At 38.3% G+C, this 17,435-nt stretch overlaps 1 protein-coding gene across 9 annotated transcripts in view; it reads right to left on the reverse strand.

Annotated features, from left to right (window-relative positions):
- Positions 1-17,435, reverse strand: part of VPS13D (vacuolar protein sorting 13 homolog D) — a 255,871-nt gene that overhangs the window by 118,049 nt on the left and 120,387 nt on the right. For all 9 annotated transcript variants that reach the window (XM_087446782.1, XM_087446786.1, XM_087446783.1 and 6 more), the window contains 6 exons: positions 16,258-16,388; positions 15,848-16,023; positions 10,990-11,113; positions 9,656-9,891; positions 6,383-6,491; positions 575-738 (listed from right to left, as the gene is read on the reverse strand). In XM_087446782.1, the coding sequence (XP_087302908.1) occupies positions 575-738; positions 6,383-6,491; positions 9,656-9,891; positions 10,990-11,113; positions 15,848-16,023; positions 16,258-16,388 (940 nt within the window). The remainder of the gene's footprint in view (positions 1-574; positions 739-6,382; positions 6,492-9,655; positions 9,892-10,989; positions 11,114-15,847; positions 16,024-16,257; positions 16,389-17,435) is intronic.

The following is a 17,435-nucleotide window of genomic DNA, read 5'->3' on the forward strand; positions in this document are numbered from 1 at the left end:
GCGTCCCATGTAGAGTGGAAGAAGATGGGCATGGATGTTAGCCCAGGGCCAGTCTTCCTCAGCAAAAAGAGAGGAGGACTGGCAGATGTTAGCTCAGGGCTGGTCTTCCTCACACACACACAAAAAAAGTAAAAAAAAAAAAAAGATAAAGAGTAGATCTGAACCCAAGGAATTAGTCAGAAAAACAGATATGGTTCCTCTTTTAATTTATTTCTGCTTTTGAAAGATTTAACAAAATTCTTAGAAAGATTAAAAATAAGAAATTGTTCACTTCTAGGGAGTAAGGTAGATGAAACTTTGGGTCAGAGAGACATTGACTTTTCATAACATATCCTTCTCACTGTTTGAATTTTTTTTAACATCTGCACGGTCATTTCTATAACTTAAAAAAATAAAATGAAGGCCCAATATTCATATTTGGGAACATGACAGGTTTCTGTCATTGAAGAAAAATACGAATATAAAAATACAAATTCTTACTTCATTTATAGAACTCTCCCTTTCCGGTGTAGATTTCCTCTGAGTCTGAATTTGAAAGCAATGAATTTGAATCAAAAGCTGCCTAGAAAATTACCTGTTGTCAGTCACTGCAGCCAGACCAGCAATATCTAAGATGGCAGACCCCTCGGTAGAGCGGGCTGCTGAGGGCTTATTCGGGTTGTGAGGCACCGAAGAGCCCTCATGGGCCAGCATGCCTGTTCCAGTCATCCTCCACAGCTGAGAACGCTTCCCTGGTTCCTGTTGGGCAGAGACAGAAAGAGCCATCATGTGCAGCCCCAACTTCATATAAGGGCTTCAAGAGCATCACATAAGGGCTGAATAAGTTCTCAAGTAGGAACTGCACTAAAAGACATTTTTCCACATTATATAAATGCTTAATTCAAACTTCCATTGTTGTTAATCCCTAGTTGCACTTAGGATGAAATATGCTAACTTCTTGAACCAAAAAATCAAAAATTACAAATAACGTAAATTTTAAAAATTTATTCTTTTCACATATGTAATATTTTCTGAGCAAACTAGTCAGTTGAAGTTCAGTCTAATCTCCACTCGCTAGCCATGATAATTGCTGTTCCAGATGGTGACTCTCGGTGCCCTTACCTTAAAGAGTGATCCGATTATATGAATTATATGAAGCATATATTATATTCTCAGTATTGGATCATTGGTAATCCTCATAACTGGAAGACAACAGAATTTACCAGAGGTCCTCTCCCCTCCCTTGTTTATAATGGAAGTATACTATATTGATGGTTTCCAATTTACAAGCTGACTGTATTCAGTTAAGTTGATTGTATTCAGAGGTTACAGTAAGTTGACCGCTGTTAATTCTAAATACATTTTCTCCCTAGGAATATTTTATAATAGCACTTGGACTTCCAGGTCAATCCATGGTAGTCTATATAGTCCATTATACATAAGAAGTAATAATAATAAAATAATACTTATTGAGAAGTTACTATGTGCCACCACTGATCCACAGGATTTACATGTGGTAACTCATTTAATGCTCAAAAACAATCTAATGAGGTGTATACTATTATTATCCCTAGTTACAGATGAGGAAGTTAAGACAGTGAGATGAAGCTTCCCCGTAGTCACATAACTAGTAGGTGGTGGAGTGAAGATTTGAATCTCCACTGCCTGATTCCAGAGCCGACCAGCTTAACTGCTCCGCTACACTGCCTTTCTAACACAATCTGTCGAGCTCCATTTCAGTAACACCTAACCATCTGGAATATTCTTTCTTGGGAGAGGTATATTTCAGCTAGACCTGTCAGGATCACATCTACTCTCACCAGGTGGGAGCTCCTCCAGACACTTCTGCGTACCACAAACTTACCCACATGCTGCCCCTGAGTTGGAAAGACAGCTTTTGCATTACATTTAAAGTAAAAATTAACAAAGTATTATGGATGCTGGAGTCAAATGCTAGGATTTGAAACCCAGCTGCACCATCTACTAGCTGAGTGACCTTGGATAAGTTACTAAATCTCTCAGACCCTTTGTTTCCTGATCTGTCAAGGGGGGAAATGAAGCTCCCTCTTAGGGTTCTTGTGATAAGCGTAATAAATATAAGGCACTTAGCGCATGCTTGGCACAGGGTATGGCCTCAATCAATGTTTGCTATGTTATTATGATTATATCTCTTTATATAGCACGTTATGTACGTTATCTTAGGTGATCCTTCTCACAAACCTGGGAGACCAGTAGGAAAATGAGGCTCAGTGACGAAGGTGAAATACTGGATATCATACATCTTTACGTGGCAAAGCCAGAACTCAAACCTAAAAAGCTAGAACGCTCTCTCTCTCCTGTGTGCCCCTTCCTCCTAGGTCTGTAAAGGGAGAAGAAACTGAGCTGCACTTCTTCACCTGCAACCCCCACATGCTTACGTCTGTTCACAGTAAGAGAATACATCTATCCACAGCACCAAAACCACACAGAAAAGCATCTCAATTATCCTGCAGATGTTTCAGAGTAGGAATCAAAGCACAGACGCTCATGGGAAACCAAGTTTTCATACATGGTTTCCTCTACTGCCTACCCATATGTATAGATTCATCATAGTCGGAAACTACCAAAATTTTCCACTTAAAAATCTATGTACCATTCTTCTTCCAGTTCCCTGCCCCCTCTGCCCTCACAATTTAGTCCTAAAACCTTTAGATGAGACTGAGGAAGGTAGAAGTCCATGGGGGCTGTGTGAGTGTGTGTGTGTGGGAGGCGGGGGGGAGCGGTTGTTGTGGTGGCCCAGCCCCAGAGCGGGGTGTTAAAGGCAAAAACGGGTGACGATCCATCCATACCAAGGGGTTGGGGAGGGGAGCCTAGTGTGGGTTGTCAAAGACAAACAGAGGTGAGGAGGACACTCCTGTGACAGGTGGGGGTTGGAGGGGGAGCTGCCCAGCATGTGGAGATCAGAGCCCAGGCCAGGTAACAGGGTGTGTCCACATGGGGGCAGGAGAGCAACTGTGGTGATGGAAGCTGGGTTACATTCAGGGGAACTGATCAAATTAATAAATATATTCTTAGTGCTGGACAAGGGAGTTACATACATATGAAAAGCGAGAAAACAAGAATGAACTTTGTGATACTGGACTGGAACTGCAAATATCAGTGTGAACTGCTGGTTTTTAATATACAAAGATTTAGAAATATGTATACTATATACATAAACATATATGATATGCATATATACTATGTATATATATTATATATGTGTGTGTATGCATATATATGTCATGTATACATAAAATCTCTAGCTCTGTCCCCTGAGACAGCCTGGAAACAGCGACACCATAAAGCAACAAGTGTACGTAATGTACAAATCTTAAGTTTCTCTGATAAAAGGGATTAGGGCTCCTTGAGGAAGCAGCAAATTCAAGGAATGCCACGAGGAAAGTACCAGATGAGCCCAGAGTAACTTGCTGTGTCAGAAAGTAAGGAAGTACTGAAGGAATGAGGGGCATGTGTCAAAAGGACACAGAAGGTTAAAGGAGCTCCCACTGGCCAAATACGAGAATTGAGCATAAAAATAAATACTGACAGTTAACAGATAACCCATTAAATAAAATAGGAACCCATAGTGACATACATAATGCTATGGACTGAACTGTGCCCCCCCAATTCTTATGCTGAAGACCTAACTCAAATTGTGATGGTATTTGGAAATGGGACCTTTGGGTGATAATTAAGTTTAGAGAGGTCATGAGCATGGGGGCTCTCTGATGAGATTAGTGCCCTTATAAGAAGAGGCACCAAAGAGCTTGCTTTCTCCCTCACTTGGCCCCACTCTCTCTCTGCCATGTGAGGACACAGTGAGAAGGTAGAAGTTTATAAGCCAGGAAGATGGCCCTCACCAGGGAACCAAATCAGCCAGCACCCTGATCTTGGATCTCCCAGCCTCCAGAACTGTGAGAAATAAATTCCTGTCACTGAAGTTATCCAGTCTATAGTATTTTGTTATGGAAGTCCAAGCTAATACATACACATACATACATATATAGAAAATTCGATGAGGAACAGGATATTTACATGGTCTCAAAGTACCTCTCCACAAAATATTTACTAAATACAGAGGGAAAAGAGAAACTTCACAGTGGAGGAGGCTGGCAGACATCACCTTAATCAAGTGCTAAAGTTAACGTCACCAGTAATAGGACAAACCAAAATCACAGCGTCACTTCTATAGAATTTCTGCCAACTTTTCTGTAAATTTGAGATTCTTTCAAAATAAAAAGTAGAAAAAACAAAAAACCCAACCAAACAAACAAAAACTTAAGATGTCAAACTTTCTACTCTTGGTTTCCAGGTAAAAAGCGTAGGTCCATTTCCTAATGCCAATTCATAGAACTTTGTTTTAAATGTCAATGTAACTCATTGATCATCTACCCTCCTATTTACCAGTTTTCATCCTCATCAGGTGAAATGTTGTGAAAATGTTGTGTAAATTATAAAGTCTTACATAAAATATCTTTTGTTATTTAATTTAAAAAAATCTGTTTTTGTCTGCTTAACAGTCACCTAGCCCTTGGAATTACACATGTATTTATTATTCATGTTTTGCTGACCACACCTGGTGATCATATCACAATTGATAAATCATCTTCCTCCTGAGTTGGTTTTCATACACTAATATCCTCATCAACTGGAAAATTCAACAACATCCAACAACATCTTTTCTGAGGGCCCTTCCATTTGTTTTTTCAGTTCACTTGCTTTGTGTCAGACTTGCTACTTCTTTTATTTTTAGATTATTGCTTTTTAAAATTTTTTCCAAAATTCTCAATAAATGCTTCAAAAATTGTCTACTTTCAATTACCGTGCCTCACGGCCTCCTTACTCATCACCATTCCCAAATCTCATTTTTCTTTGCTGAGGAAGATTCGCCCTGAGCTAACATCTGTGCCAATCTCCCTCTTTGGCACAGAGGTGGATACAAGCCACCATCACAGCATGGCCACTGATAGATGAGGGGTGTAGGTCTGCACCCGAGAAGCGAACCCAGGCCACCAAAGCGGAGTGAGCCGAATTTAATCTCTAGGCCATGGGGCTGGCCCCAAATCTCATTTTTAAAATGTATCTCACATGTAAGCCTTATATAAAAGTGTGATAACATTTTAAGCAAATTTGAATTATGTGACTTTGAACGGTGTGATATAAAAATACATGTAGAAGTATTATCAATCCTAAGATTGATAGATGGACGAACCTTGACAACATTGGGCTAAGTGAAAGAAGGCACTCATACAAGACCATTCATGTGAAAGTCCAGAATAGGGAAGTCTATGGAGACAGAAGGTAGATGAGTGATTGAGGGCTGGGGGGTGAGGGGCTTATGTGGATGGTAGCTAAAGGACACAGGGGTTCTTCTTGAGGTGATAAAAACACTCTAAAACTGAGTGTGGTGATGGTTGCATATATCTGTGGATACACTAAGAACCATTGAATCGTATATTTTAAATGGGTGATTTGTATGGTATGTGAATTATATCTCAATAAAGCTGTTAAAAATATAAAACTGAATTAAAAACACATGTATTAAAGTTTTGTTTGATGTACAAAATTTGAAATAATTTGAATCTATCCTCCCAATTAAAAATTTGATAAAAGTTGTATAACCTCAAAGCCAAATGAATCATAAACAATCTAGATTCCTGCCTTACACGATACCACTTTAGGTGATAAAAAGGCATATTTGGTCAGCATTAGGGCCACTTAGGTGGTAAAGAGACATCTTCTGTCAGGGTTATTTTTGGATTATCTTCAGGAACACATCCCTCAGGTCAATGTGTTTCAAATAATTACATTTGGTGATCTCCCTCCTCTTAAACTAACTTCTGCACCTCTGTGTTCTCAAACATCTTTCATTCTGAAGTTCGATCTATTTATTACCAGTCTTGTAATTTGTAATAAGTATTTCTGGCTAAATTTTACTGTCTTTCTCTCTATACCTAAGTCTATTAGCATACACGTTTCCCTAAGGTAACTTGAAACGAATTTCAGCATATAAAGGGAAAAAAAAGTCAATCTGATAATTTTTCCATTCAGTTTAGGGAAAAGTAGATTAGGGGAGTGTTACAACAGAAAAAGAGTAATGAAAAAGACAAATCACAAATTCAAAAAAAAAAAAAATTCAAGAACTAAGTTCTCCAAAAAGGGCATCGAAGATGAGAAGGGCATGGAATTCCCAGAGCAGGTGATGGACCTCCCAGAGCAGGTGTCCTAGGACAGTGGGAAGGACACCAACTAGGGCAGTCACGACTCCTGAGGCCTCGCCCTGAGAAAGTCATCCAGCCCAAGCATCCATTTCCTCAGCTGCAAGATGCATTGCACCAGACGACCCGAGTGCTAAAAATCTCCAATTTCTAAGCTATCTTACCTTCTTCTTTAAAATGACTCTTTGTGTCTTTGGAGAGACGTCCAAGACAAGCTCAGCACAGGTAATGGCCTTGTTGGAAGCCACAGGCCTTCCTGTCCCCTCCTGTAAACTAGAATTTAAAAAAACAATAATAATAATATGTACACACACATACATATGTACACGTATATACATATACTCACATATGTACTCAAGTACTCATAAGCAAATGCCTAAAACCTCTATCATAAAGAAGAGAATTTTTTTTAAATCACAGAAGAAAAAGTCTAACTCAACTGCAGAAAATTCAAGGTTGTCGTGTTTTCCTGTACAGTTCAAAGATTCATTTGTCAGAAGACATACTCTGACATGTCCCCTCTCCTGATAATTTTAGTGGCTTAAAATTTAGAGATAAAAGGATGACTATATATCTTTAGAGGAAAAAAAAAAAAAACACAAAAAACCCCTACTAAGCCAGACATTCCAAGGGTCCAAGAATTTGTTCGACTCTTTGCCAGGCAGAAGATCAGCCTCATTGCATCCCCAAGTCTTGGCAAGAAATCAGAAGTCCCTTTAGGATGAAAAGAAACAAAGCCTTCATAATCACCTTCCTCCAATCCAATCGTGTTGTGTTTCACTGTGGCTTAAGAATCCTAAGCTTTATGGAATGTTGCAGCCTAGCTACACTTTGGGGTATTTTGATGAGGTTTTATTTAGATTATTCTCCTGTTTCCACTAATCTCTATCATCAAAAAAGGGACTGATAAATTCAGAGTTAAAAACTAGTTTTCATGACACCAAAAGCACAAGTGACAAAAAGAAAAAAAACAGATAAATTAGAATTCAACAAAATTAAAAACTTTTATCCTTCAAAGGACACCATCAAGAAAGTAAAAAGACAATCCATAAAGCATGAGAAAATATTTGCAAGTCATATATCTGATACGAGATTTCTATCCATATTATATAAGGAGCTCTTAAAATTGAACAATAAAAAGGCAAAAAAATCATATTTAAAAATGGGCAAAGGATTTGAATAGACATTTTTCCAAAGAAGATATACAAATGGCCAATAAGCATGTGAAAAGATCCTCAACATCATTAGTTATTAAAAAAATGCAAAGTCAAACCACAATGAAATACCACTATACACCCAGTAGGATGGCTACAATTAAAAAAAAAAACAACAAAAAACAGAAAATACGTGTTGCTGAGGATGTGGAGAAATTGGAACCCTTGTACATTCCCTGCAGGAATGTAAAATGATTCAGCTGCTGTGGAAAAGAATATAGCAGTTCCTCAAAAAGCTAAACGTAGAATTACCATAGAACCCAGCAATTCCACTCCTAGGTATATACACAAAAGAATTAAAAACAAGTACTTAAACAAACACATGTACAGGAATGTGGATAGCAGCACTGTTCACAATAGCGGAAAGGTAGAGACCACACAAATGTCCATCAATGGATGAACAGACAAACAAAACATGGTCCATACATACAATGGAATATTACTCAGCCATAACATGAATGAAGTACTGACACACGCTACAATGCGGATAAACCTTGAAAACATTATGCTAAGTGAAAGAAGCCAGACACAAAAGGCCACGTATTTTATGATTCAATTTTTGGAAATATCTGGAACAGGTAAATCCACAGAGACAGAAAGCAGATTGGGGGTTGCCAGGGGCTGGGAGAAGAGGGTAATGGGGAGTAACTACTTAATGGGTTTGGAGTTTCTTTTTGAGGTGATGGAAATGTTTTGGAACTAGATAGAGGTGGTTGTACAACATCATGAATGTACTAATTGCCACTGAACTGTTCACTTTAAAATGGTTAATTTTATGCTACGTGAATTTCACCTCAATTTAAAATAAAAAACAACAAAAACAAAACTAGTCTTCTTCCCCATCATTAGTTCTCTCCTAAAATGCAAGAAATAGTATCTAATATACTCCGAAAGACAGTTCAATCTCTCAGCACACCAAGATTCCCAAGAGCTTCTCCTGTTCTCTGCTCCGTATCTGCTCAACCCATTAAACTCATAATCCTCCATTAGGATTCTCAGTTAAAGAGCTTAGTAGCTACTGGAATTTAACATAAGCACATAAAGAGAAAAACATGATTAGCAACCAGACTGGGAACTGGTTTTTCAGGCACTAAAACCTTAAGCACGTCACTCTGTTGAGTGCCATAATCTTCAAAAAGAAACAAACAAACATGACTGACTGAATTCTATCAAGATAACCATCCCAGCACCATCATTAACAAAGAGAACTGCTAGGAACAAGGAATGGCTCTTCTAAGCAAAGATGCCCATTCAGTTCATCACCAGTGAACTCTGGACTCCAGGTAGATGAGAGAGAGAACGCACACACTCAGAGTTTATTTTGTGGCACTCAGGCACATACAAAAGTATCACTCACAAGCAAAATTATTCAGAGCATTTTGGAAAGGAATATGACTTTAAATATGCTGTTCATCAGGTGATTTATATTTGTAATGCTAAAGATTCAGCTATTTTCCCTGCTTCTTCACCGATAAACTTTAAAATTGGTCTTGTAACCAGCACAGAAACAACATGTAAACCAGATTTACATGTTGGTGGAATGACTGCTTTTTGAAAGCCCAGTGTTTTGAATCTCCATGTGCAAATCTATATCCCAATCTATCAGCAGAGTTAGAGTAAGCTTGCCATTCCTCACCCGAGCTGTCTGAACACAACTAGTCACACAACAGTGAGGCTTCTATTCTAAGGCTACTGGAAGCACTGTCAAGTTAAGCTACTTTGCTTGGCTTTAGGTGAACATTAAGACAGACCCTTAAGTATCTGCTTAATCAGTATTCTCAATGGGAGAGGGGAGTCAGAATGATGATTTGAATAATTATGATGAAGATTAGTCAGTTTCAAATAAGTAAAGAGGTAAAATAAACTTTAAAATAGCAGCAAGAAGTTTAAAAACACATAAAAAAATAACATCTTAGAGCAAGAGGAATTTAAGATATTATAAGAATAACACTTTATAGGAGGAGTTGTTAAATACTAGAATGGATTACTGGCGAGATCTTCAAAAAGAGAAGAGTCTTCCCTCTCTGGATAAATTTTAATCTAGCCAGAAGACAGGGGTTTAGACTAAAGACCTCTCAAAATACACTTTGAGCCTAGGATTTGGTAAAGAATGGAAAGAATCTTCCTTCATCCTTCGGCCTCCTGAGAACTGCTTAAAATTTAAAACCAGTTAATAATTAGAACCTTCTGCTTTACAAAAAAAGTAATTTGACCCAGAATTACCCAGAGAATGTATATGTAGCAGCGATGTAAATGAAATTTTCATAATAAAGCTGTCGGTTATCCTGGAAATCATTCATGTTGCAGTTGATCTCAGAGGAACCTGCCCCTTTAACAGTCAGAGTGATAAAAGGTGGCAGGGTAGGTTCATCCCAGGCATAATCCAATGAAGTCATGGGCTTCACTTCAGTTCGGAGCCTGGGTTCGGCTACACCATGCTGAGTAAAGACGACCGGGACCTACAGTAACGGCAGAGAGGATAAAGATGTTCGTTCATTCAGAGTGATGTTATTGGAAAGTGATTCACTGCTTCCTAGGTTTAAGTTCCAGATCCTTCTCAAATAAATTCTACACAGCATAACCACAAGTGAGGTTCATCACCTCGCCTCTTCAAATGCCTTTCTAATCAACTTCCAATCGCAAAAAGCCCACCATTATGGGCTACAGCCTGTTGGGAAAAGGGCTTTAGGGAGCTTTGCCACACCAAAACCTAGGAAAAGCAATTCTCTGCTTTCAATGGCATCTCATCTACCCTCATGCCCCTGTGATACACTTTGAACCAGAAAAGAATGGAAATTTTGGAATTCAGCTACAGAAAGTCACATATTTTAAGATGTTGTCGGGGCTGGCCTGGTGGCACAAGCAGTTAAGTGTGCACACTCCGTTTTGGCGGCCCGGGGTTCACAGGTTCGGATCCCGGGTGCACACCAACACACTGCTTGTCAGGCCATGCTGTGGCTGTGTCCCACATAAAGTGGAGGAAGATGGGCATGGATGTTAGCTCAGGGCCAACCTTCCTCAGCAAACAAACAAAAAAAAAGAGGTGGATTGGCATCAAATGTTAGCTCAGGGCTGATCTTCCTCACAAAAAAAAAAAAAAAGAAAAAGAAATAAGATGTTGTTATTCAATGGCATAATTAAAATAGAATCTAATGAGTTCCATGTTGGCTGTACTTGGAAGATTTATAAAAACGCTCACAGTAACCAAGCAACAGTAGAACTGCCCATTCCTACTGTCACTGGGCAATCTGATTCTGATTCCTCTCTCTGTTTGTATGGAATGTCTACAGAGGGTACCACGTCCACCAAATAATCTAGTCAGAATAAGTTTTGGGGGCTGAAAAGTCACTTCTGGACAAGGCTGCCCAGCAATGAAAATAACCAGCAGGAACCACCTCCTAGGGGTAAGGATTTCTAGGGTTGTCCAGCCATAGAGATCCTTGTAGAGCTTCTTTTAAACCCAAGTTTAAAATGTATCATCATTAACTTAAGGGCAGTACATACTCTACCTTCCTATGTATGAAACAGCCAAACTGGCCCTCAACTACACTTGATACCTTAGAGAAGTTGTCGATTCGGAAAGGAGGGGGTAACTGATCCGTGTCACTAAAGGAGATCCTATAGGTAGCTCCTCGGAGAGTAATTTCCACGCGCAGGAAGAAGCATTTTCCCAGGGTATCTCTGCAGAAAAAAAGAAACAAAAGAGGCTGATTAAAATGGAGGAAACAAGTTACAGTTCACTTTCTTCTCATACTTTGCACAATCACAATATTGCCTGGACCTCAATCAATATCACTGTGTGCTCTTTGATCACACTAAAAAAGTAGAAATTGACAGTATAATCAGACAGTAAAAAAGAATTCATTTGAGCAACTTTTGAACAGCACATGGTAACTGTACAACAAGATCTACAAATTATACTTAGGGTGTTTGTTTTGGGTAACAGTGTCAGTGTAGCAAATGAATAAATATTGGTTGAACTACATAAAATTATTGATATTAGACTACTTTTCACCTAGAAAAAGAACAATTTCATATGGTTCAAACTAATATATCAATGTTATTGATAATCTGAGCTCTCACTGTAGGATGAGGAAGGTAAGGAAGAATACTGTGGTTGGAGGTACCAGTATGTATCATAATTTTTATGTGTGTGTATTTATATAAAGATATATCACTGGAGAGAAAAGAAAGCTCTTCTTCACAGAAATATATCAGGTAATAAATGCAGAAGAAATGAGAGAACTAGATAATTACCATTTTGTAACCACCAATGTAATAACTGATTCAGGTAAGAACAATCAAACCACTGAGTGAAAGGATTTTGGGAAACAATATACACAGTCTCATATTATCGCCCCAATGGACTACTTTTATTTACAAAGAAGAAAAGGTAACCTTAGAATAAAGAGACCTGGTGGATAACACCTTAACCAAGTGATGATCGAATTTAGCAACATCAATAATGGGACCAACAGACGTCACAGGCCTCCTGATGAGATGCAATGTGAAACACACAATCACATAGGTAGTATTCTTACCAAAAATGTTTGACCCAAATCTATATATAGGAAACTATCAGAAAAATCCAGAAAATAGGACGTGCTACAAGAAACTGGCTTGGACTTATTAAAAATGTCAAGGTCAATAAAGACAAAAAAGAGACAGACTACCCTAGATTAAAGCAGATGAAACGTATCAGCCAAATAAAATGCACGATCCTTGACTGGCTCCTAGATCAGGGGAGGGGGGCTGCTGTGAAGGACATTTTAAAGGACAATTTATTAGAAAACACATCAATATTAAATTTCTTCAGTGTGTAATGATATTTATTTAGACAAATGTCCTTGTCTTTAGGTGATAAATGAAGTTTTTATGGCTGAAGTACTAAGATGACTTCAATTTACTTTCAAATGATTCAGAAAAAAAGTAGGCATGTGTGCATGTGTGGAAAGAAAATAAGAACACAGCAAAATGTTGAAATGTAGTAAATCTAGATAAAAGATATAGGAATGTGCATTGTACTACTCTTACCAGTTTTCTGTAGGCTTAAACTATTTCATCATGAAAAGGTGGGGAAAGTAAAGGAAAGTAACAGACGGCATAGGTCTGTGCTCAAGAGTTTAGGACTGCACACAAAAACGATTTCAAAAGGGTTAACGAAGGTACACAACTCATTTTCTTCTCCTATCTCTACACCTTTTACTGTCTTTCTTTCTCTCTCTTTTTTTTTAAAGTAATCATGAGTAACTTTTTTGCTTAATTCCAAATTGGCTTCCTCTTCTCACACAACATATCTGGGCTGCCTCCACCCAGGCAGTAGTAGAGATACTCTAGATACTCTACTACTCTAGTAGTATCCACTACTAGAGTCGATACTCTACTACTCTAGTAGATTGGGATAAATCAACAGTGGTTTTAGCTGCAGAACTCCTCACTTTCCCCCACCCCCTCCAAATGAAATCTTGTAGGGAACCCAGGATACTAACAGACAAGAGTTCTGGCTGAAGCAGGGATAAGGGCACTGGAGCCCTGCTTACTTGACTCCCTTGGCCTCTTAAGTCACCTCCTTAGACCAGATGACTCCTAAGAGCACAGCTTAAAAAGCACTATACCAGATGCAATTAACTCAAATAAGGGCCAGGGCAAAGATAATTTTAAAAGGCACACTATTGAAAGATAGAGGGAAAAAAAACAAAAAACCCTCAGATAATGCAATTTTTAAGTCAAATACAGATACTGCTTTGGATCATCTATTATTAAATTAGCCATTGTTCTGTCCCCTTTATAATAGTGTTCTCAATGGAGAACTAACCGTAAAGTATAAAAGATTAAATTTTGCTTCTAAATGCATTAAAATAGCACTGATTTCAGTGTCTTTAGCTTCAAAAGCATTTGATGAAAGAAATTAAAGAAGATACAAATAAATGGAAAGGTATCCCATGTTCATGGATTGGAAGACTTAACACTGTTAAGATGTCAATGCTACCCAAAGTGGATCTTCAGATTTAATGCAATCTCTATCAAAATCTAAGTGTTTTTTTTCCAGAAATAGAAAAAAGTTCACCCTAAAATTCAGATAGAATCTCAGTGGATTCCAAATAGCCAAAATCATCTTGAAAAAGAACAAAGTTGGAGGTCTCACACTTCCTGATTTCAAAACTTATTACTGAACTCCAGTAATCCAAACAGTGTAATACTGGCATAAAGACATATGGATGAATGGAATAGAGAGGCCAGAAATAAACCGTCACATATAGAGTCAAATAATCTTTGACAAGGGTGCCAAGACCATTCCACAGGGAAAGGAGAGTCTTTTCAACAAATGGTGCTGGGAAAACTAGATATCCACAAACAAAAGAATGGAGTTGGACCCTTACCTTACACCATATACATACAGTAACTCAAAATGCATCAAAGACCTAAGTGTAAGAGCTAAAACTATAAAACTCTCAGAAGAAAACACAGGGAAAAAGCTTCATGACATTGGATTTGGCAACGATTTCTTGAATATGACATGAAAAGCACAGGCAATAAAATAGATAAGTTGGACTATATCAAAGTTTAACACTTCTTTACATCACAGAATACAATCAACAGAGTGAAAAGGCAATGTATGAAATGGGAGAAAATATACACAAATCATGTATCTCATAAGGGGTTATATATCCAGAATATATAAAGGACTCCTACAACTCAAAAAAAAACCCCAAACAACCCAATTCAAAAATGGGCAAAAGAACAGACATCTCTCCAAAGAAGATATACAAATGCCCAACACATGAAAAGTTCAACCTTAATAATCATTAGAGAAATGTGAATCAAAACCACAATGAGATACCACCTCCCACCCATTAGGATGGCTACTATCAAAAAAGCAGAGGGCTGGCCCAGTGGCACAAGTGGTTAAGTGTGCGCACTCTGCCGCGGCGGCCCAGGGTTCACTGGTTTGGATCCTGGGCGCACACCGACGCACCGCTTGTCAGGCCATGCCGTGGCGGCGTCCCATATAAAGTTGAGGAAGATGGGCACAGATGTTAGCCCAGGGCCAGTCTTCCTCAGCAAAAAGAGGAGGATTGGCAGATGTTAGCTCAGGGCCAATCTTCCTCACACACACACACAAAAAAACCAGAAGTGTTGGCAAGGACGTGGAGGAATTGGAACCCTTGTGCACTGTTGGTAAGAGCGTAAAACGGTGCAGCTGCTATGGAAAACAGCATGGCAGTTCCTTAAAGAATTAAAAATAGAATGACCATATGATCTAACAGTTCCACTTCTGAGTATACACCCAAAAGAACTGAAAGCAGGGACTCAAAGAGGTATTGTACATCCATGTTCATAGCAGCTGTATTCACAACAGCCAAAAGGTAAAAGCAACCTAGGTCTCCATCAGTAGATGAACAGATAAGCAAAATGTGGTATATACTTACAAGGACATATTATTCAGTCTTATAAAGGAAGGAAATTCTGACATATGTCACAACATGGATGAACACTGAGGACATTACTAAGTAAAATAAGCCAGTCACAAAAAAACAAATACTGTATGATTCCACTTATCTGAGGTACCTAGACTCGTCAAATTCGTAGAGAAAGTAGAATAGTGGTTGCCAGGGGTTAGAGAAGGAGAAAATTGGGATTTGCTGTTTAATGGGTATAGAGTTTCAGTTCTTCAAGATGAAAAGAGTTCTGGAGATTGGCTGTACAACAATATGAATGTACTTAACAGTAGGTACCTTAAAAATGGTTAATATGGTAAATTTTATGCTATGAAAAGTTCATAAAATAATCCCTGGGTCTTTGTGTAGCTTTCTAATATTCCATAAGTGTATTATACCACAATTTAAAAAAATTTTTAAATACATTTTTTAAAAAAGCATTTGATGAAAGCAGCAAGAGTCATTCAGCAAGAGGCTGAATTTGGTTGATTTTTCTTAACAAGGACCTGAGGGTCACTGCATTGGGCGAAGAAGGCCAGATGATTTACTGAAACAGCATCACATGAGAGAAGAGTTTGCACAGTGTGTAAGAATAGACAGAAGTGTTTATAATCAGTGTTACCATCAAAATGCAGACAGAATTTTCGGAGTTGCAGGCAGGCATGTGCTCAGTGCCACCCTTGAACTTGGAACCTCAGAACACAGCAATTGTGCAATGGTCAAAACTGTCGACATTTCCTTTAATTCATTCCATCAAAATGTTACTCACATTTACCTGGTCTTTGAAAGTTTTAAGACCTTTGTCTGAGCCAGAAACATATGAGCCCATTTCATGAAGGAGTTGTATTACTATTTACTACTTACTATTTATAGCTCTACAAATATTTAAAATTTATATGGTATGTACAGTTTACCATTTACATTACTGCACCTCCAACAAGGCTACCGTCTGTCTAAATACAGTTGCTGAACTTACCTCATGTTGATATGGAAGGAATTATTTTTGTTGACTTCAAAGCCTCCAGACCAAATACAATTGGGAACATCCATCAGTCTGACACACAACAGCTGATCATAGTCATTCCGAGGCCAATGGAACACCACACTAGAACCAGGAAGGGTGGAAATGTAACCTTCGGGATTGGCGGTTCCCTAAAACACACAGGATCACTGGCTCAGTCAACAAGTCAAGTCAAGACAGTAAATGTTTACTGAGTACCTACTCTGGGCCTTGCCCACTTCTAGGAGCTGTTTAGGGTACCAAAGGCGCAAAATGGTTACTTATACCACAAAACTTACAGTGTTGATGGGGAGATAAGCCATGACATTAAAACTCACTGTGCTATTAAATAAACACTAGTCATTCTTCAAAAGCAAACTGCTTACCTGTCCCCTGGCAAATTCCCTCTGTGCAAATGCAAGCTTGTGAGATGATTTATTATCTAACAGGTAACGGGGGGCAAAGATGACCATACTGGTGTCAATATATCGACCTCGGCCTTTCTTGACATCAATACCTACAAATAACAAAAACCACTTACATGAATTAATTGGAAGAAAGAAAATTCGTGGTCTGACAAAAATAAACAGTCTTCACAATTACTTAGTTTCTCTGAGAAGACAATTCTATCACCCAGAAAGGCTGTCAAGCCTTCCAAAAATGGAATGAAAACAGCAGTTGTACTCAAAGTATTATTCTTTATCCCCATTTAGGCCTTAAAAAGTCTCAGTGCAATATCACCATTCCCGTAATTCCTAGCTTCTTCAAAAAGCATGTACTGTTATAACAGCAACTAAAACACACAGGTGTTTAGTCACAGATACCTGTGGTTTCCATTTATGAAGGTAACTGTTAAGAAAGTTTATGTAATACATTTCTGCTTACATCTGGGACACAGAATTTCCTCCTAGAAAACTTGCCCCTTTTACAGCATACAGTAGAAATTTCAGATTACTTAATTGTTGATTCTGCACTGCCCTGAACTCAACTGATTCTTCTCCAGTATTTTTTTAGCGCACTGCCCAAGAATCCAGCTGAAATAATGCTAAATATCATAGAATTTATTCATTCTTAAAATAAATGTTTTTGGCACCTGTGTACTGAAAAAAAAAAACAGTGAACAGAACACATAGCAAGGAAAGAAAGTTATAATCAATTAGAAGGAAATCTCAAAACACCAGGCCCCAAAGAAGGAAAGCAAAAAATGAAATAGCACTGAACTATCTTAAAAACACTGATAACAATTTTTAAAAATACAAAACTCAGCAGGATGAATTATTCATTCATTTGGACAAAAAATATAGCAACTATATTCAAGGTACTGGGTTGAGCTCTGGTTATACAATGATAAAAATATTTACAGTAGAAATAATAACAGTAATATTTATTGAACTCAATACACGCCATATCCTCTACCAAAGGCTCTAGATGCAATCCTCATAACAATTTTATGAGTTAGGTGTTTTCATTCTTTCCATTTTACAGATGAGGAGACTAAGGCATGGAAAGCTAGGTAACTTGCCCTAGGTCACGCAGCCAGCAGGTGGCACAGCTGGGATTCAAA

Source organism: Ceratotherium simum, chromosome 22 (genome assembly GCF_057802395.1).
Source record: "Ceratotherium simum simum isolate JZ-2026a chromosome 22, ASM5780239v1, whole genome shotgun sequence".
Taxonomy (NCBI): domain Eukaryota; kingdom Metazoa; phylum Chordata; class Mammalia; order Perissodactyla; family Rhinocerotidae; genus Ceratotherium; species Ceratotherium simum.